At 46.3% G+C, this 21,626-nt stretch overlaps 1 protein-coding gene and 1 long non-coding RNA gene across 5 annotated transcripts in view; both read left to right on the forward strand.

Annotated features, from left to right (window-relative positions):
- Nucleotides 1–1,419: 1,419 nt before the first annotated feature.
- LOC138823060 (uncharacterized) lies at nt 1,420–3,348 on the forward strand. Its single transcript, XR_011370728.1, has 3 exons — nt 1,420–1,454; nt 1,760–1,879; nt 3,210–3,348. It is a non-coding gene; the product is annotated as an uncharacterized lncRNA (long non-coding RNA).
- Nucleotides 3,349–13,709: 10,361 nt separating this feature from the next.
- The window catches only part of Sh2d4a (SH2 domain containing 4A), a 53,811-nt gene continuing 45,894 nt past the window's right edge, over nt 13,710–21,626 (forward strand). Inside the window, exons 1-2 of one of the 4 annotated variants that reach the window (XM_070016560.1) lie at nt 13,710–13,814; nt 19,948–20,341. In XM_070016560.1, coding sequence (XP_069872661.1) covers nt 20,161–20,341 — 181 coding nt within the window. In that variant the 5' untranslated portion in view covers nt 13,710–13,814; nt 19,948–20,160. Of the gene's footprint in view, nt 13,815–13,987; nt 14,064–14,760; nt 14,778–19,947; nt 20,342–21,626 lie in introns of those variants that run through there. The other 3 variants (XM_070016563.1, XM_070016561.1, XM_070016562.1) reach the window with 3 other exon arrangements.

The raw sequence follows: 21,626 nt of genomic DNA on the forward strand, positions 1-21,626 counted from the left end.
CTCCCTCCCTTCCTCTCTCCCTCCCTTCCTCTCTCCCTCCCTTCCTTCCTTTAATGTTCCAGTCCTGGGGGTTGAATTCACAGCTTGGATGCTATCTCTTATTATTTTCTATTCAAGGCTGACACTCTACCATTCGAGCCACTGCTTCACTCTGGCTTTTTAGAGGTTAATTGACGATAAGAGGCTAGCATGGGGCATCAGTGGATGTGTTTTCCTTTTATACCGTCAAAGGCCAAATGGGTATTTCTGCATTGACCCATCGTATGTACTGGGGATCAACATAATGGAAGGCATTACTTTAGATAGGATAGGTTGAAAAGATAGGACAAGAGCCAGGCTGACTACAGGTATGACTGGATGTTCAGAACGTTCATCTCTGAGAGATCAACTAGAATATTTACACAGGACCTATGTTCAAGAACAGTGTGAATGATGGTCACAGTTTTGTGACCAATGCAGACCCAAGGAGGAAAGTCATTAATACATATTGATGACGAGGCCTGCCAGCCCCTCCCTGCTCATCTCTTTGATACCCGCTCCTCATGTCTCCCTTCCCTGCCCTCTGCTTGCTCCATCCTATTCCAGTCTTGTCAGTGTACTCCTTCCATTAAGACTCTGTTCAGGCTCCTCCCACTGTCCGAAGCCCACTTCCCAGGGGTCTTTGTGGCTTTCTTCAGCCCTTACTCACTTCCATTGGGCGTCCCCACATTTTGTCCCCATTCAGAACTTTCTGTCTCTACAAAGCCTTTCCTGATCAATCACCCTCAGCTTGAACTGTACCATTGGAAGCACTGACTTGACCTGCTAAAGGAATGCACTTGTGAACATGGTTTTAAGTAGGATTTAAGGTAGAACTGAAAAATACTGTGCGGGACACCTACTTTCCATCTCTTTGCCTTCTCAGAAAACTGTTAATTACATTCTTAGCCCCATGGCCACCTTAAAACCAAAGTTGGCCCAAACAGCTATGTTTATTATCTAATCACAGGAGTAATCCTAGGTCTGAGAAGATGAGTCCACCTGGGCTAATTCGAATGCTTACCCCAGAAATTGGAAGTTCTCAGTTTGGAAGAGAAGGGAAGGCCTTGGTGCTACCTTAATCTTGTGCACAGCAACATTCTAGAGTGGAAACCTATCAACTCCACAGCTGAGCTTTCTGGCCCAGTTTTCCCATAACTCTTTGGAATCTATAACTTTCTAACAACCTGCCAGCATGCTCTTGTTGCAACAGCCACTGGGTATTAGGTTTTATGGGTTGCTATTGAACTGACTTCCTCCAAGCTGTTCCTTTGAATTGAAGAGGCCTGTAGATAATGAGTGCAGAGTCCTTTCTTTGAGCCCTTTTGGGTCTGTCTGTCCCTTTCCTCTCACTGGCATTCTGGGCTTCCTTTGTTTGTTCATTTCTCTGCTCACCTGGATCCCACATCCTGCCTCTGTCCTGGGTTTGCATGCCGGTGAGATCGTGTTCCTTACCATCAAACGTTCATCTCGCTCTCACCTGTTTGAAGGGAGGAGCTTCATAGCACGTGTTTCCTATATGGCTTTCAGCCAAGGCCCCAAGGCCACCCGTGGCCAGCATTCAGCAAGCTTAGGTCTCAGTTATAGTGGAAAAACACTATAAAGGAGCACGATGCTGCCATTAACTACCAAGAATTCTGCTAGACATGATACCAAAACCCCTAACAACTAAAACTGAGGTTGTGGGTTCAATGCTTCCAGACCAAAGATTTGGATTTGGTCTTGCTCTGTCTCTTTCCAGGGCTGAGGCTAGATGGGCCTCCTGGAGGAACATTCCCGGCTTCCAGCTTCCCTGAGATAGGAACACAAAGGTATGACATGGATCTGAATGGAACCTGCCTTCTTCAGAAAGAACAATAAGGTAAATACATAGGTAAACCAGAGAATTTTATTTTAAATTCTACTGAGAAAGAAAAACTAGTATATTTGCTCATAGGATCTAACAGCTTTTTGAAATTCACTTCTGCTTTGATATACTTTTTAAGATGCCCTTAACAAATAAGTATTACGTTGACAAAGATGGACCATTTAATTCTGACTTTAAAGTAGAAAGTTTACTCTCTTTGAGATGTAAAGGAGAATATCTTTTAATCTCTTAATAACTTAGTTCAAAAAATTTAATTTCTTAAATTGTAAGGCTTTGTAATTTTTAAATTTTAAATAGTTGTACAAAGGGGTTTCAATTCAGCATATCAAGCTGTGTGTACAACGCATCGTGATCAGTGTCTCTCCTTCTATAAGGAGAATCGTTTTCCCCCAAAATGAATTCTGAAGTTTTTCTCATCGTGCATGGTATAAATTTTATACTACCCATATATTTTCTATTCATTTTAGCAAAGGGGTATTTACTGTGCACATGTCCTTAGGGAATTTAAAAATCCCAATGAAGAGACAATATTTACACATGAGAAACAAACAGTCAGCCGAAACAGAATATATTTACATTGCAGGATGGGGAAAGGGATTATAGAAATATGTTTATGGTTTTCTGCAAATGACTTCTCTTTCCCAGGTCTGACACTGACTGCCTATCCCATAGTCCGAATGATGAAGTGTTATGCAGTGTGACACTTCCATTCATTATATTTGAGTCCAGGAAGAATATTTTCAAGACATAGAACCTTTAAATAACACCTCGGTTAAAGATGTTCGAAAAACACAGGGACACCTTAAAGAAATGATTGCTTTGTGTGATGCAAGTGGAAGAGCCAGTTAGACCAGCTTCCCTTCCCAGCAGGCTCTCTGGCTAGGAGATGCTCACTTACACCAGGAGTGATTCAGATAGGCTTGTTGCCTCATGGTAGGGAGCCTAGCAATGCAGACGAAAGATTCTGTGGGTGCCAAGCATACTTCGGGGCAGCAGTGTGCTTGACACACACATCCTAGAGGGATGTGAAGTGTAACAAAGAAGTCTTCCCATCTATTTTCCACTCCAGTAAAGCAGCATGTGTCATGGTGCAGGATGCATTCAGCTGTGTCTAACAACTTGGATTGGTATCCAAGATCTGTGACTCTGAAGCTGTGTTATCTTAGGCAAATAGTTTCTCTTGTTTCCTCATCTGAGACATAAAGTCAACCGAAGGTTTACTATAATGGCTGAATGAGTTTAAATTTAGAAGGCCCTCAGTGCCTGGCACATAGTAAACAGTCAACAGAAGCTGCTCTTTCTCTTTTTTTTTTTTTTCTTTTAGTCACCAAACGCTATGTGAGTTGTTTCTTAAAGTGTGTGTCAGTCCGGCATGGAGCAGGAGTCGCTAAGCCTTTTTCTTCAGGACCCCATCTAATTTTTAAGCCAGCCAGAGAAAAGAAAGGGCGAGGAGCAACAAGGTAGAGGTGGGTATGTGCTGGGCCTAATTGTAAACAATCTGTTGGAAGTCCCTGCTCTGGGATGCAGAAACAATCCAAGTTTTGTGGGGGATAATATACAGAATAGAAGCGATCTTACTGCGGCTCTTCTATGTTTCCAATTGAAAACTTTGTAGTGGACAGAGGAAAGAAATTGAGCCAGACAAAGAAAGAAAAGGAAAACACACTCTCTAATCAGAGATACCACAGCCTTCATGTGTTAAGTATTTAAATCAACCCAGGCCTTCTTTGGGCATTCTGTGGCTCTCCAGGTAACCACGTTGGGGAAATTAGGTAGGGATAAAGTCATTTAAAGGTGGAGTGACTTTTCTCTTCTGCCCAAATAATCCTGATCTTCTGTTATCAGAGCATGATAGAAAGCTACTGAAGCCTTGGCTAGGACAAGTGCCTGATGCTCCCTTACCCCTGTAGTAAAAACTTGAGGGCACACACCTTGTCTATCTTTGCTTTCTCTCCTACCAAGTGCTCTGTTTACAACACTCTAGCACTCTGCAGATTTTGTTTTAACTTCCTGATTGGATTCTGGGAGCTTATTACTAGAATAGTTCAAATAGCTCTGCTCCACGTGGGCACTCATCCATTTTTGGTATTCCTAGGATAATCAGGAATGCAAGTTGAATTCGGAAAGGCTCTGCTGGAATCCCATCAAGGGCCCTCATCTCCAAAGCTGCTTACATCTGCTTACATCAGAGTAGAATGGAGCAAGGGAGGAGGTCGATTTGACCTCATTTGACCTTTGGCAGATGGCAGACTAGGTTAGAAATTCATGTAAGTGCATCATCAGGAGCAACACCAGGAAGACCATTCTGTCTCCCCCATATCTTTGTGCTTAGTGAGACTCCTAAAAGCTGTCACCTCTGAGTCTCAATCTGTTTTGTAGTAAGGTTACAACAAAATACTTGAGGCCAGATATCTTATTAAGTAAAGAAGTTTATTTGACCCAGAATTCTGGTGGTGGAAGAACCTAACTGACGGCACAGGCCTCCTCCTGAGGGCAAATAGATTGTGTCAGCAGAATGGAGAAGCAGAATGGGCACTGACCACACATAGAAGAAGTCAAGTGTATAGAATGGCCTCATTCCTAACAACCCACTGTCAAGCAAATTGGTCAGCCACCACCTGACTCACTCCCAGAAAGCAGCATTGATCACTCATGAGGCTGAGCCCCCTGATCTAGCTATCTTCCTTTAGATTCCACCTATTAAACCTCCTACACCCCAACACTGCCTCACTGGGGACCCAGATTCCAGGATGTGGATCACTGGGGGACGAACCACAGCAAATGTTAGATGCCACCAGCCTGCTTCTAGATTTCATCTTGACTTTTAAAAATGAAAGGCAAAAGTTAAAAGCTTATGGGGACACCCCTGTAGTACCACTGCCACAACCAGAATTTCTAGTCTCAAAATATTCCACACTAGAACTAAGCATTGTTTGAACATGATATACCTGATTTGTGAATGGAATGAGGAATAGATTGACAGCTAAATACATCTTGTCATGGGCTGGAACAGCCAAGTGTTTTAGGTTCCCCCCCCCATTTATTCTTTGCTATAATATGTATAGACTATTTATTAGAATATGGGAAATTGATTGTCTATGCTTTTCACATTTCCTCATAGCATTTTCAACTTTTCAAGATTCAGAGGACTGTAGAATTTGGGGATCATTTCCTTCTAAGCCTTTATTATACCATTTATTCTAGTAAGGCCAGAATAATCTTCTGATATCCTTACTCCTCTGTCTACTTTCCAGGTGACCCTTTATTCTGCTCCAAACTGCCATATCTTTGGAGTGTGGACCATCTCTGTATGAAAAGAATATTCCACTTGCAAAGACTTAGGATCCGAAGCATAGGCATTTTGTTTGCTGACTAGCTAGCTATTTCCAACACTGGAGCTGCCAAAAAAAAAACCAAAACAACAAAACCCCTTCTTGTGTCTTCTAATGAACTCAGCTCACTGCCAAAGGGTCAAAGAGCTTCAAACATGGGGAAAGGGAAGCCAGTCCCGTGAGGCTTGCTGTCATAGAGGCCACATGGCGAAGGACGGGAGGCTCCCTGGCTGGCACGAGGGCAGGACTGCAGCACAGCCGCACGGGTGGCACCTGCGGACAGTCCAGGAGGAGAGGGCGCAGCTCGGGCCAGCGCCAGGCACATTGCAGGGAGAGCAGCCATCCCTTCTACCAGAGGTTCCAGGAAGTTGAACAGATCAGAAGGAACCAGAGTGCACATCACAGCACATAAAGGAAACCAAAAATTCCCAAGCCTGGGACTAATGGGTGCCGTTAGGGCTTTCACTGAGAGTGATCAGTTCATCATGCGCCACACAGCTCACAGATGAAAATAAACCGGCCACCATTTCTATTTTAATAAAGGCCAACTATGTGCTTGGAATTCATATTTAATATCGGTGTACAAAGGATTTACGTTTTTATTCCTATGCTAGTGGTTCATACCTATCATCCTCTTTTGGAGGCTGAGTTTGGGAGGATTGCAATTCAAGCTTCAGTTCAAGTACACATGTGAATCCCTTTCTTAATCAATAGTTAATCATGCGATCACATATCTGTCATCCTAGTTCCATGGGAGACTGAGATTAGGGGGCGGGGGAGGCTGGGGTTCTAAGCCAGCCTACGCAGAAAAGTCCATAAGATTCCATCTCTACAAAAAGAAATGAATCGCAGGGCACTGGTGGCTCACATCCGTAATCCTAGCTATTCAGGAGGCTGAGATCTGAGCATTGCAGTTCAAAGCCAGCCCAGGCAGGAAAGTCCATGAGACTTTTATCTCCAATAAACCATTCAGAAAATGAGAAGTGGTGCTGTTGCTCAAGTGGTAAAGTACTTGCCTTGAGCTGAAGAGCTGAGGGGCAGTGCCCAGGCCCAGAGTTCAAGCCCCACGACCAACTAAAAGAAGACGGAGGAGGAGGAGGAGGAGGAGGAGGAGGAGGAGGAGGAGGAGGAGGAGGAGGAGGAGGAGGAGGAGGAGGAGGAGGAGGAGGAGGAGGAGGAGGAGGACAAGGAGAGGGAGAAGGAGAAGGAGAAGAAAGAGGAGAAGGAGGAGGAGGAGGAGAAGGAGGAGGAGGAGGAGGAGGAGGAGGAGAAAGAGGAGAAGGAGAAGGAGAAGGAGAAGGAGGAGAAGGAGAAGGAGGAGAAGGAGAAGGAGAAGGAGGAGAAGGAGAAGGAGAAGGAGGAGAAGGAGGAGAAGGAGAAGGAGGAGAAGGAGAAGGAGGAGGAGAAGGAGAAGAAGGAGGAGAAGGAGAAGGAGAAGAAGGAGGAGAAGGAAAAGGAAGAGGAGGAGGAGGAGGAGGAGGAGGAGGAGGAGGAGGAGGAGGAGGAGGAGGAGGAGGAGGAGGAGGAGAAGGAGAAAGAAGAAAGAAGCAAGCAGCAAGCAGCAAGCAGCAGCAGCAGCTAATCATGGTGACACTCACCTTATAGGAAGGAAAAAAAAATAGGCAGATTGTGGTACAGGTGTAGACTTAGGAAAAGAATGAGATTCTATCTCAAAATAACCAGTACAAAAAAGTGACTGAGTAACTAACCTCTCTGTATGGTATCTTTACAATTATATATATATATATATATATATATATATATATATATATATATACATACATAAATATATATATTTTTAAAGAGAGACTGAAGGAACATCTCAGCAGTAGAGGGCTTACCTAGCAAGTGTGATGCCCTGAATTAAAACTGCAATACTACCAAACAAACAAGCAAATACAGATTTGTTTTCTGTAAGCTCTTTCTTCAGCTTTTTTATACCATAGTATCTACAGGCTGCAGCCGATAGAAGGGGACAGTCGTTTATTTATTTCTGGAATGTTTATTATCTTTAATAGTCGGAGAAAAGTGATGCCATTCAACAAAGCAGTTTATGAAGACAGTACATCTTGATCCATGTCACACCGCACCCCTTCCTTCGCTTTTCTTAATTTTTAGGTTATATATTGAATTTTTTTACCACTTAACAAAGCAGTTTATGTGTACAAGACATCTTAATCTGTGACATCCCATCAACCACTCACCTTCCTTCCACTCACCCCTTCCCTTATTTCTCTCAATTCTGTGGTATACCCAATGAATTCTTGCCTGCATCCTTTGCCCTATACCCTACATTCTTCTACCCCTCTCTGCTTGGTCTCACCCTACCTACTTGAAAGGACGCATTTCCTGGTACTTATTTTGTTAGTCTTTTAATTAAAAGACAAGAAAAATATTTTCATGTGGTGACATTTGCTGAGTTCCTGGATTCCATGAACACAGGAATTTGCTCTGGGGGCCCACATGAATTCAAAAGAATAATGAAAATCTCAACCTTTTCTTTAGCCGAAATGTATAAACAAACAACTTTCTACAAAATCTGGGTATGACATCATTCTAGAACGTTGTTTAGTGGCAGGTAAAGTGGTCTTCACGGCTCTATTTTCAGAGCAAGATAAAAGGTGGGTCTTTGTGAATCATACTTGTTGTGCTGCCATTCTGGTCACCCATGTGGTGGAGTTTGGCTCTGCTTCCCAATGGCACTCAAGAGGGTTTCCAAATAAGACCCCACCAAGGGTTGGGGCACTCTGGGTCTGAGCATGCCAATTCAACAAAATGTCTTTATAAGTTGTGCAGTTGTGTTGCATGCAAGGAGAATTCCAGTCCTTTTTTTTTTTTTAATATCCGAAAAACTTGTCACACTGTAAATTCCACTCTCCCTTCCTGGAAATTCATCCACTATCTTGTAGTTGAACAACTCATGTTTTCAACTCTCACATGCTCTCATTTCAGCCCCAATTGCAACACACTAGATATTTGGCTTTCCTTTGGCTGGAGTCCCTTCCCTTCTTCCGTCTTCTGTCTTCCAATCCTGGCTATGCTCTGATTATCCATTGAGCCCCTGGGTCATTGCTAGAATTGCTTCTTCACTGTAGACAAAGGGTAGACTTTACTCTGCCATGCTTCTGATATTGACAGTGCCACTGTGTAAATAGCTTTTACAGTGCTATTAGAAAAGTGATCTGGTGGCCTCATAAGTTTTAACCACAAGAGTATAAATTGACAGAGCTATTTGCATATGCTACCCAGGATGGCAAGAGGGGACAATGATGCGATATTGATCAAAACCTGACTCTAGGTCTGATAATGATAATCAGCTATTCTATTGATGAGCCAGATATTTAGTAGAGTATCTGTTGGATGCTAGGTAATTTCTAAGAACCTGGGATTACAACAAGGGACAAGACCAGGTTTTCCTGTAAGATATTTACACCATAAAAACCTATTGTAAGGTAATGTTATAAAATGCAGATCAAGGGGCTGGGAAGGTGGCTCAGTGGTAGAGCGCTTGCCTTACATGCATGAGGCCCTGGGTTTGATTCCTCAGCACCACATAAGCAAAAAGAAAAAAGCCAGAAGTGGCACTGTGGCTCAAGTGGTAGAGCACTAGCCTTGAGCTGAAGAGCTGAGGGACAGCGCCCAGGCCCAGAGTTCAGGCCCCACAACCAGACCTCCCCCCCCAAAAATGCAGATCAAATCTTTCCAAGAATACCCACCTGTCAAAAGGAGTACATAACTTCACAGAAGAGGAAAAAAGAAGTCAGGAAAGGCAGTATGGGGGGATCCCAAGCCCGGTCTAAGTATTGAAGGATGAGAAAGCATGAGTTAGTCATACTTCTATTTTTTTGTCAAGTGAGAGTAGTGGTGGTAGAAAAGAAAAAGGAGGAGGCCTCAAAACGAAAGAGGTGGCATTTATCTAAGGGCACAGGAGCTAGAATAGCATGGAGGTAGGAGGTTATTTAGTGATTTCGAAGTCCCAAATATGAGCTTGAGCCAGAGAGGGAGACAGAAGCTCCCTTGGTGTGGGGCAAGAGGAGAGTGGAGCTCACCCCATCCCATCCTAGGCCCATAAAGATCCAAGGAGGGGCAGACAAAGAGATAAACATCAGAAAGTTCTCCTTAGGACGCTGTGACTTCTGCTTTGGACTCACGCTGTTCTCATCTGCAGCAAACCTGTGATAAAACCAGCATGGATGTGTGTCCTTTTTGCAGAGACTGAAGGCAAGAGAGTAGTGAAACAATGAAAGCTCAGCTTTAAATCTGGCCCAGGAGCAGATGAAGCTGATTTTCTTAGCCCTGGCAGACTTGGTATTAAAGCCCAAGGAGGCCTAGAATATTGGGAAACCTTGCTTCTGCTTCTTCCTCGTAAGTTAGACCTGTCAGACTGCACTGGTTACTAGAAGCTATCTGAAGATGCCTCTTATTGTGTGAGATAGGAATTGTCCAGTCCCATGACAGGCCTTGGGTCATCTGCTGACCACAGGCTGTTTTCCTCTGAATCACAGAAACACAAGGACCCAGGAGGGGCTTCCTAGCATACCCTGATTGTATTTTTGAGAAAACAAATACATCAAGGCAATTTGTGGGAAAGAAATTAATCAAGTGGACTCAAAGGTGAATGGATAAACCAATAATTTATGTGGTGCTTATAAAGACTCCCTCAGAGTCATCAAAGAATAAAAAAATAGCTCCATATCAAATCTGACTTTCTTACTATTTTAAAAATGTGTTTGAGGCTTCAAATATTGATCATTAAATTAAGACAGGAAACAATTATTGGGTGCTTATCCTATATCCAAAGAGAAGAGCTGAAAGTGACTTTCATTTTCTGGAAACATAGATTGAACTTTAACTTAGAAAAAAATGCCAAGTGGCTTTTGCCATCTTTCTGGCGCTCACACTACTCTAGGCCGGGGAGGCGGGGGGGACTTACACACCTGAGTGTAAGATTGACTCCCTGGTCCCAGCCCCATGTACCAGGGACATACTCTGTGACTACGTCACAGTCCTGGGCTGCAGGGTTCCTAAGCCATCTTCTAAAATGATTACCAGAGAACTGTCTGTTCAAATGTGGGCTATTTGCTTCATATCCATTCTTACAAATAAGGGACAAGGTTAAAATTCTAGCACACAGCAAATAGAGATTTTGCTCTTCTGGGAAGACTAGCCAGGAAGCAGGCACTCCCGAACACACATGTTGCTGCTGACATTGCCCCCGCCCCCCCCAACCTCTGACCCAGGACTCTGACTGGACAATGGCTAGGCCCTGTCAGCTGTTCAGCCCACATTTTTCTGGCCCAATGTTGCAGAGGGAACTGTGTTTTCCTGGGATCTCCATCCAAAGGGAGGGGAAATGTAGTTATAAGAAATTATAAGGAAGTAATAAAGCATCTTGATGTTTTTCTTTGAAAAGAGCACAATAAAACATTTGCATCGGCTACTTCTGAATGTAAGGAAAGATGCCTAATTTCTTCCTCACATCATGCCAAGTGAAAGAGGAGGAAATGATGACAGACAAGAGGAAAGGAACCCAAAGGGAAAGGGTTAAGGAAGAAGAGAGAAAAAGAGAAGAGAATGGAGGAAAGACTACAGAAATAAGAGGTGGGGGTGAGGAGAGAGGTCGTTTCAAACCAAGAAAGAGAAGCATGGTAGGCAGGAAGGAAAAGACCCATGAGAGAAAAGGGCAAAGAGTGTTGGTTCCAAATTGAGCAAATGACTGCACTATTTTAGAACAGTCTGCATTCATTTGGGCTGACATCCTTCACCTGCCACTCACTGGACATCATGCCATCCTACCATCTGTAGTGGGAAACATCAGATTCACCCATAGGACATTGTTACTGCCATCTATGAGTTCAAAGGGGACCTATAATCTACATTCAGCTTATGCACATGGGAGTGCTTGGTAGCAGGAAGCCAAATTATTGATTCTGCCATCCCCCTGCATTACACCAGGCCTGGTCTCTAGCAGATGTTCATTACATTCTTGGATGTTCTACTTGCTAAGTTTTGGTATTAGTGCTGTAAATATGAATAAAGGCAGGGGCTACTTCCTGCTAGGGAGAGAAGAGGCCAGCCTAGGTTTTCTAAAGCTGACTGTTTGAAGGGTGGGTGGGGTTTTCATGAACCAGCTCCCAATGTGCAGCAAAGGGCACAGTTCGAAGTTGCAGAGCTAGGGTAGAGTTAGGGCTTAGAAAATCCCAGGTTAGCTGATTATAGGGTGTGTATTAGAAAGATAAGAAAGAGCTCGGTGTCAGATTGTCCTGGTCCTTGAAAACAGACAAACAATTCAGCCTTAATTCTTTAGGCAAAGAGAGAGATAAGCATAGGAGTGCTTTAGCAACTGAGTGGCAGATCTGAGGAAATGTGGAGAAAGTGTCATCTGTCCACTGCAGTTAGGAATGATTGTCCTGGAGGGGCTTGAGCAGGGATTAGAAAGCACATTCTGTAATTCCACTCTTGACCTGATCACCTGCAGTTCAACATGCAGATGCCTGGGCCCTGAACATGCTTTATTTCATAGCTCTGGGATCTGGGCTTAAATAAGCTACTCAGGTATTTAAATAAGGTAATTTTCCTGCACATGGAAGCTAGCTCAAACGGGTTTAGAAATGGAACCAGTGAGCTGTGCCTTAGTTCCCTATTGTTTTGTAACAAACAAGCCCAAATGTAGTGACTTCGCACAACACAAGTGTACTTACTGTCTTGAAGTAGACCAGGAATTCAGGAGTGGCTTAGCTGAGTGGTCTCATGAGTTCATGGAGGTGATCCAGGTCACCCTGCAGTCAGCATGACTGGGGTTGGAAGTCCACCCCTGAGGCTGCGGGCCTCATTCTTCCCAGGTGAGCTGCTCCACAGACTTACTGGTGGCATGGCAGTTGCCTTTGCTCAGCATGAACGTGGCAAGGGTGTAGGAAAGGTGGAGATGGACAAAAGAAGGGTGGGGTGAGAAAGACAGGAAATACCAGATGTTTCTTAACCTCATCTCCCTAAGATGTTTCTTAACCTAATACTATTACTTCTACATTCTCTTGGACCAGTGTTGATACAGGGAACTACTCAAGGATGTGAAGGGTTGGAGCCTAGGAAGGTTGAAGAAAACTTGGATTTCAGGTTAGGATAGGAGACAAAAATTCTACAACCTAGGTGTGAGCAGGTACCGAAATTACAATATGTGGCGTGAAAGAATCTGAGCTAATAGGTGTGAATCCTCACTGCAGACAAAAAGTATTCTAAGGATTTTCTTACTTACTGTCTTCTTTAATCCTCACAGCAATTTAATAATAATTTAATGTCTGTCCAGAAAGGGAAACTGAGATACAGAGAGGTTGGGAGCACAGGGCAAAGTGCTGTTAAAAAGAAGGACTTATCAGAAGTTCGAGAGAGGCTGAGAAGGTACTGGAATTCTTAGGGGCTGATAAGCTGCCCTGAGCAGTCCAACTTCCTTGTCCTCCTTTAGAGAAAAGAGACTCAGAGGCTAAGCAGAGGGATCATACCCAGGTCCAAAGCACCGTGCAGCCCAGACACTACAGTGGCATGGAACCTTACACCAGGAATCCTTCCTGTCTGGGTCCTTGGAATGGTTTCTAATTATCTGGGTCTTTTTCCTGGTAAGGTGAGGTCCGATCTCTGCTCCCAGGCTGCTCTCACTTCCAGATTCTTCTCCAGTCTGGGATGGAGGACACTTTATTCTCAGACCAGCAGCACAGATTTCTGAATAGATCTGGTTGGCTGAAGAGAGTCCTGTTGTTCCTATGTGTATATAATGTACACATATGTGACTATATACACACACCTACATATGATCGACAATGGAAAATGCCTCCAACCTTTCCACCTTACTTCTGCAAAGCTTTCCTCATCCGGTTCACTCTACGCTCCCCCAAGTCTCTCCAGGCACCATCAGGACCCCTTGGGGGATTCACAGAATGTCTTCCTTTCCTGTCCCTCCCTTCCCCCTTTCCCCGTTTTTCCTTGTACGTCAATTACCCCCCTCCCCCCTTGATCTTGCCCCGCAAAACCACACCTTGGATTGACAAATAACCCAGAGTTTGATAATTGACTTAATGTCAACAAACGAGGGGAAAAAAAAAAGGAAGCCGGAGAAAGCCTGGGGCAAAGCCCAAGGGAGGTGAGCCGATGTGGCCTGCAGAGCCGCGTCCCGGCAGGCCTGCCCACCGCCACAGACAGGTCCACCTGGCCAGCCGGGGCGCCCGGGGGGGGGGGGCAGGGGCGCGCGGCTGTTATCAGTAACCCCCACCCCACCCCACCACCGATGGGACGGGGCCACGCCGTCGCAACCAGCACCTCGAGTCAGGGAAGAGTGGGGAGACCCGGCAGCCGGCCCGGGGCGCAGCTGGGGCCGCCGACGCTGGCCGCCCGCCCTGGAACGCGTCCAGCTGCCGGGTGGGGCCGCAGCGCGCCCCGTCAGTCACCCGGGCCTGTGGGCGCGGCGGGGCGGGCCGGGCCGGGCGCCCAGTGCCCTCCCAGCCCGAGTGTTTGTCCGGCCGCCTTAGGGGCTCCTGGGGCTTCTTGTAGTTCCGTCCTGGGGTTCAGCTGAGCCAGGCGCTCCCGTACCCACGCAGGGCGCGGAGCAGGTAGGCGGCGCGGTGGGGAAGAGGCTGCGTGGAGGCCCCGGGGAGAAGGTGCGCGCGTGGCGGGCGCCGTGGAGAGGGGCGCAGGGCGGCCACGCGGCCGGGGTGGCCCCCGGGCCCCGGCCCCTCCCTCCGGTCCCTCCTCCGCCGCCGCGCCCGGGGCGGGCTCAGGTGCCGCTGGGGCCGGGAGCGCGGCGCGCGGCGGCGGGCGGTGTCCGGTGTCGGTGTCCGGTGTCTGGAGCTGCTGGCTGGGTGAGGGGCGGCCCCGGGGAGCCCCCGGCGGGAGGGAGGTCGCGGTCGCGGGGGGGGGGGGACAGGTGGGAGAGCTGTGCGCACGCTGGCGCCCGGCAGGGCTGGGGGTGATGACCCGCGTCCGGGCGGGAGTTTCTAGACGGTTCTGGGACTGGCTCCGCCGATCGGAGGTCGCACACCCGGGGTGGGGTGGGGAGGATGGAGGGGGAGAGAGTTCCGGGAACCGGCTTCAGCGCGCGCGGGCCGCAGTCCCGGGGCGCCTTCCTGCGCGCGCACCCCGGGGGCGCCCCCCGCACCCCTTCCCATCCCCGCGGGCGCGGTGGGCGCGGCCGCGTCTCCACCCCGGGGCGCGGATCCCAAATTGGGTGCCAGTGGGCTCGGCGGTGACTTCCCTCGCCACGCAGCCCGGGGCCTGGCCCAAGCCTTTGGGGTTCGGGAGCGCCAGAGAGAGGGGCGGTTACAGCGGTCTGCGAGGGGTCCCAGACGCAAACCCCGCCTGTTGGTAAGCTGGATTCCTCTCGCCTCCTCCCCAAGCGCCCATTTATTGGGTGTGTATTGAAAAATTAACTTGATAGGCTCTCTGTTGCTTGAATAAATAAGTAGAAGCCCCAGCTTGGTCCTAAGAGGAAGAAGCTTCTAGGCCAGTCCATACCCACATTTCTGAAGACACTGACAGCAAATTGCAGCTCACCCACAAAACCAGCTCCTTTTCTGGTAAGCGAAGGCTGAGCGTTTGAACGAGATGACTGGAGGTTGGCGAACTGTTTCTGAATAATGAACATTTAGCCACTTCGCTTGGGAGCCGGACGGGCCACAGCACGGTGTGAATACTGTTCTGATGTGGGCTTCGCCCCAGGCCCTTTGGTTTTTACGGTGGAGACCGCAGAACCATGCAGGGCACACAAGGTCTGTGGAAGGTTTGGGAATCAGGGCCAGATCTCTGAATGGATCCTGTGACCCTGCAGATGTGGGTTTTGAGGATGCACCACAGGTGCGGGCCTGTTGTTTGCCTGCTCTCTGTTTTAACAAAGGCCCTGCAGAAGAAATCCCAGTGAGCTGGGTTTTTCTTGGATTGGGTCTTGAGTCGCTGCAAGTGTATTAGAGAAGGAGACAGGTTTCCAGTGAAACGATGTTAGTCAGGGCTGGCTGTCCCATCAGGGAGTGAAAGTGGGAAAATCCCTGGTTAATAATTTCCTCATTTTGATTTCTTATCCCCTTCTGGCTCACTTCCTCTTCATCGCTTCACAGCAGATGATATCACAGAATCCAGAGGTCACAAAGATAGTTGGACTAGACTGGCTCTCACTTCCCTGATGGGGAAACTGAGTCCAAGGACATGAGGAATGACAGCTCAGGGCCCCAGGCCTCTAGGTGCCAGACAGAATTGGGATTCTCGGCTGGAGTTCTGTTGGGAACCTGTGGGCACCCTGCTGTGTTGGAATTTGCCATGGTCAAGTGTTGGGGTGAGGGGAAAGTTAATTCACCCCAGGCCAATCAATGGCCACACGGAATGGCATGTATAATCAACAGCTGAGCATAGGTACAAACAAGACAGTTTGCTTCTGAGGAAGCCGGTGCCTTTTCAAGATAGACTCCTTCACTATAATGCTAGACATGCTTGTTTTCTGCGAAACAGAACAGTAGGAGCTTAGACACCACAGCCGGGTGGTTCTGGGACTACTCTGAACATCTACAAGACCTTTTGAGGGGGTCTCTAGTGTTTGGAAAGGGATGTTGGGGAGACTAAGTGATTTAAGTAGAACAAAAGCAACCATATGATATCTACACAAGGGCAGACCGCTCCTTGCTGTCCTTCCTGGGCCTCCCCTAAGCCCCTCTACCATTGGCTAGGTGATCACTCCCTGAAAGGGGCTTGCTCAGGTTCACTTCAGTGCAGAATCTCCCCTGCCATTTGCAGGCATTTATTCTGAAATTGCACACCTGCTACCATGTCCTGATGATGTGCTAATTCTGGGTTCACAGAAAAACTCACCAGAAGTCTTATATGTGGTAGGGGAGAGTACGGTATGTAGAGAGCTCCACTCTCCAGCTCTGTCACCTTCTATCCATTCATCTTCTGTGGTCCCTCTTCCTCATCTGGGAAATGGGACCAAGTGGCAAGAGTTAGGGTGCACTTTGAGAGAATGCATGCAGAGTACTCAAGGCAGAGCCTGGCTCTGTGATGGTGGGAGTGGGGGGTTCCTCTGGGTGGGGGAGGAGAGGAGTGTGAGTTGGACACTCTTAAGTTTTAGGCTTTCCCAGCCCCTTAAACAGGATTCACCCTATTCAAAATGGGGAACAGTGTGGAAACCTCAGCCCTCACTGACCGTTCTTTTCTGTGGGTGTCAACCTCGACAGTCATGGAATGTACCCCTCCCCCCTCCCTCAGAGGAGCACTTCCTGGAATGTTCAGGAGCCTTCCACTTTGTTTTGCTTTGTTTTTCTATTTTATAACCACTTCATCTAGGCGCTGTGGAGGAGTGTCGGTCTCCCGGCCTCTTCTTCAGTGTGGTGGTATTGGGCTCTACCCCATGAGAAGGTGCTAGAACCAAGGAGTCAAGAAATCATTCCAGGACATCAGCACCACAGAAGCCTTTTAGGGTCATCTCAAAGAAAAATCTGAAAGGCTTTTGCCAGAGGAACCTGGGATGGGCCTCACCTGCTTTTAATGCTTTTTAAACTTTCTCTTAATGTTTTGTTCCATGGGAATTTTAGGAGTCGAATGCTGTAGCAGAAAATGGGGGTGAAGTAGGAAGAGTGGCTGTTTCAATAAAGGTCCCTGCTAAATAACAAGTAGTTAGTGGATCTAAGTGCTGTCCGTCTTTGCCAACCATGCTGGGGCACCAGCCCACTGAGTATGCTCATCTCAAGATGATGGATCAAGAAGCAGCTTTTCAGTGAAAAGGAGGAGGAAGAAAAGGAAAAGGGGATTTCCAAGCCATAAGAGGAACATTAGAAAGTCAGTTGTGTGAATGACCAAGTAAAGAAAATGAAAGGAGTCAGAACTATTGTGGTCATGACAACATGGCTGAGGGACTAGTCTCAAGTTTAAGAGTGTTTGAACCTAGCCTGGAGAAACAAGACATCTGAGAGGCCATGACTAGATGGCGAGATTACTGAGACATTCTAAACACCACAGCAGTAGTCGACTTCTTAGAACACAATGAACACTCCTCCTACAACTCTCCTCACAAGCTATAATAAGACTTTTGTATTTGCCATGATATTAAAATGATTTAAATCTACTTTTTTTTTCCAGTGTGGAAATATACGTATAATTTCCTCTCTCTCTCGTGTGTGTGTGTGTGTGTGTGTGTGTGTGTGTGTGTGTGTGTGTGTGTGTGTGTGTGCGCGTGTGTGTCCTGGTACTAGGGCTTGAACTCAGGGCTTTAGCTTTTTGCTCAAGGTTGATGCTTTACCACTTGAGCCATAGCTCTACTTCTGGCTTTTTGGGAGTTAAATATAGATAAGAATCTCATGCACTTTCCTTTCCAGCTGGCTGTAAACTGTGATCCTTAGATCACAGACTTCTGTGTACCTAACAAGCATACTTGGCACCCAACTCCATAATTTCCTTCTGATGATAAAAGTATGAAGGTTTGGGGGAGAGAGAGAGAGAGAGAGAGATTTGATTTGAATTTTTTAAATTATCTTTAAGGGCTGGGAAGGTGGCTTAGTGATAGAATGCTTGCCTTGCATGCATGAGACCCTGGGTTCGATTCCTCAGCACCACATAAGCAGAAAAAGCCAGAAGTGGCGTTGTGGCTCAAGTGGTAGAGTGCTAGTCTTGAGCTGAAGAGTTGAGGGACAGCGCCCAGGTCCAGAGTTCAGGCTCCACGACCGACAAAAAAACAAAAACAAAAAATTATCTTTAAGTAGTTGTACAAAGAGCTTTTGATTCAATATGTCGTTTTGAATAGAATATCTTGATCACTGTCGTCCCTCCCATGGTTTTTAGTTTTTATTTTAAATCAACCATGTGGAAATGTGTAGAGTGATGGCTCCTGTGGTATTTTCCTGTCACCATTGCACATGCCTGAGTCCATGGCTTCTTTCCAGAGGAGCCTTGTAATCATCTTTTATTTTCGTGCTTATTTATTAATTTTGATTTTTTAATTAATTTTTTGATGGTCCTGGGTGGGTGCTGTTGCTGAGCTTCTTTTGCCCAAGGATAGTACGCTATCACTTTTTTTTTTTTTTTTAGTCGGTCGTGGGGTTTGAACTCTGGGCTTGGGTGCTGTCCCTCAGCTCTTCAGCTCAAGGCGGTGCTCTACCACTTGACCCACAGCACCACTCCCAGTTTTTTAGTGATTTATTGGAGATAAGAGTCTCATGGACTTTCCTGCCTGGGCTGGCTTTGTACTTCGATCCTCAGATCTCAGCCTCCTGAGTAGCTAAGATTATAGGAGTGAGCCACTGGCCCCCGGCTAATACTCTATCACCTGAGCCACAGCACCACTTCCAGCTTTTTCTGAGTTTATTGGAGGTAAGAGTCTCACAGACCTGCTCAGGCTGGCTTCAAACCATGATCCTCAGATCTGATCTCGCTGAACTAGCTAAGATTACAGGCATGAGCCTCCAGTACCCAGCTGTAATAATTTTTTATAATAATGATAATAATCTTTTATCAATCAAAGATCCTTTATTACAAAGCCAGTGACCTCTGCCTCTCCCATTATGTGTCTGACTGTGAATCTAGCGTTTTTATTAAATGAGGTTATCTGGAAAAGGGACCTCTCAAACTTGGTGGCCTTGGAACTGGAGGTGTTGCTCAAGTGGGAAAGGGCTGGTGCTCAGACTGGTGGCTCAGAGTTCAAAGTTGGTGACCTAGAGTGTAGGTGCCTGATCTCTTCTGCACTCACAGATTTTTAGGGGGGTGTTTGCAGAATATCCTTTTATGAAGGCAAAGGGGAAAGGCAAAAACTGTACTGTGGTGTAATTTTTATTCCTTTTTTTCCCCTTTCTTTTTTTTGGGGGGGGGGTTCTGGTTGTGGGGCCTGAACTTTGGGCCTGGGCGCTGTCCCTCAACTCTTCAGCTCAAGGCTAGCACACTACCACTTGAGCCATAGCACCACTTCCAGCTTTTTTTCTTTTTGCTTATGTGGTGCTGAGGAATCGAACTCAGGGCCTCATGCATGCAAGGCAAGTGCTCTACCACTGAGCCACCTTCCCAGCCCACTTTCCCAACCCTTCCCCCCTTTCTCAAGCATGGCTCAAGAACATCTCTGCATCATTTCCTAAATGTTATTTTCTTTTGGAATAGGTTGGAGAGAGGGAGCTTTCTAATTTCTTTCTGTGCTCTTTTGTTGTTCTTGTTAATTCCCTTTTCAGCCATCCAGTTGGTAGTTTGGTAGGCTCTGAGGTCATATGTTTGCACGGTTGGGTGAAGACCAAACCTCTGTTAAGTTTTTGTTTCCCCAAGATTTACCTATACAAAGTTAGGATTTGTTCAGTTTCTTTCTGTCAAAGTATCTTTGGAAATGGTAGGATAGATGTTCCCCAAAATCTACAAAGCAGGGCCCAGGTTTTGTGTGTATGTGTGTGTGTGTGTGTGTGTGAAATCTTATTCAGGACTGGGAAGGTGGCTCAGTGGTAGAGTGCTTGCCTCACATGCATGAGGCCCTGGGTTTGATTCCTCAGCACCACATAAGCAGAAAAGGCTGGAAGTGGCACTGTGGCTCAAGTGGTAGAGCGCTAGCCTTGACCTGAAGAGCTGAGGGACAGTGCCCAGGCCCAGAGTTCAACCTCATGACTGACAAAAAAAATCTTATTCCCCCTGAACTGAAAAGTGATACTGTATTTCTTTCAAGCTTCATTTGGTAGCCTGCCCTAGCCCAGAGCAGACTCCTTTACTGCACCTGATGTGAGCGGTTGTTCTTTGCAGGTTTGTTGAGTGGCATTTGCCACAGGTGTGTGGGGCCATCTCCCAGGAGCCAGTGGCTGCAATTCCGCCCCAGTTGGTCCGAATTGCTGGGCTGTTGCCATCTCTGCTTAGTTCGGTGGACACACTCAAGTGCCAACCTGGCTGCAGGTTGACACAACCTGCAGGCCATTTCCAGGAACTTTTGCCCCAGGTGTCAAAGACTGCCCCGCAAAGATGCTGAGACAGATACTGGCGGAGATGTACATCGATCCAGACCTCTTGGCGGAGCTCAGCGAGGAGCAGAAACAGATCCTGTTCTTCAAGATGAGGGAGGAGCAGATCCGACGATGGAAAGAAAGAGAAGCAGCCATGGAAAGAAAGGAGTCCTTGCCAGTGAAATCCAGACCAAAGAAAGGTAAACCTAGCCACTTGGGTGCGGTGCCCGCACTGGCGGCCCAGTTCTGTCCTGTAAGAGCTCACACCGATGCGAGCTGGCCAGGTGTGAGTTGTGATTTTGTGCAATTCTGCTAAATATTTTTGAAATTCTGATGGTGCAGTTTATCAAGTTGGTAAACTCAAAAACACACACACACACACACACACACACACACACACACACACACACACACACACACACACACACACACACACACACACACACACACACACACACACAGTGTAACCATGGAGTTGTATAACGTTAAGCAGATCTTTTACTTTAAAACGGACTGACCTTAAGCTGCAGTAGAAAGTCACCTCTAGGGAACGGGCGCAGCTCAATGGTCGAGTGCCTGCCTAGTATGCATGAAGCCCGGAGTTTTATCTTTCACACTGGGGGAAAAAAACGTCACCCTAGAGTTTAATTTTCAGGACATTCAGGAGTTCTCTTATCTGCCTCATTGTTAGGAAGGCCCAGTGTTCCACTACCAGCGTGAAAAGAATTTGTTGCCACATCTTTAAAGCAATTCTGTTTGTATTTCATAGACCTCAAACGAGTTTTTTTTGAGTTACCAATTTTTTTAATCATTGCCCTCTTAAAATGTAAGGAGCTGCTTTAAGGAGAAAAAAATAGTTGTTCTCTCTCCCTCCTTCCCTCCCTCCCTAACTTTCCTTCCTTCCTTCCTTCCTTCCTTCGTTTTTCTTTTCTTTCTTTCTTTCTTTCTTCCTTCCTTCCTTCCTTCCTTTCTTTTTCTTTCTTGCTTGCTTGCTTTCTCTTTCTTTCTCTCTGTCTCTTTCTCTCTTCCTTTCTCTTTCTTTCTTTCTTTCTTTCTTTCTCTCTTCCTTTCTCTCTTTCTCTTTCTTTCTTTCTTCCTTCCTTTCTTTCTTTCTTTCTCTGTCTCTTTCTCTTTTTCTTTCTTTCTTTTCTTTTCTTTCTTTCTTTCTTTCTTTCTTTCTTTCTTTCTTTCTTTCTTTCTTTCTTTCTTTCTGTCTCTTTCTCTTTCTTTCTTTTCTTTCTTTCTTTCTTTCTTTCTTTCTTTCTTTCTTTCTGTCTCTTTCTCTCTTCCTTTCTTCCTTTCTTTCCTTTCTTCCTTCCTTTTTCTTTCTCGTCTTTTTTCTTTCTTTTCTTTCTTTCTCTCTGTCTCTTTCTCTCTTCCTTTCTCTCTCTTTCTCTCTTTCTTTCTTTCTTTCTTTCTTTCTTTCTTTCGGTCTCTTTCTCTCTTCCTTTCTCTCTTTCTCTCTCTCTCTTTCTTTTTTTCTTT

Source organism: Dipodomys merriami, unplaced genomic scaffold (genome assembly GCF_024711535.1).
Source record: "Dipodomys merriami isolate MVZ:Mamm:240054 unplaced genomic scaffold, mDipMer1.0.p SCAF_12, whole genome shotgun sequence".
Classification (NCBI taxonomy): Eukaryota; Metazoa; Chordata; class Mammalia; order Rodentia; family Heteromyidae; genus Dipodomys; species Dipodomys merriami.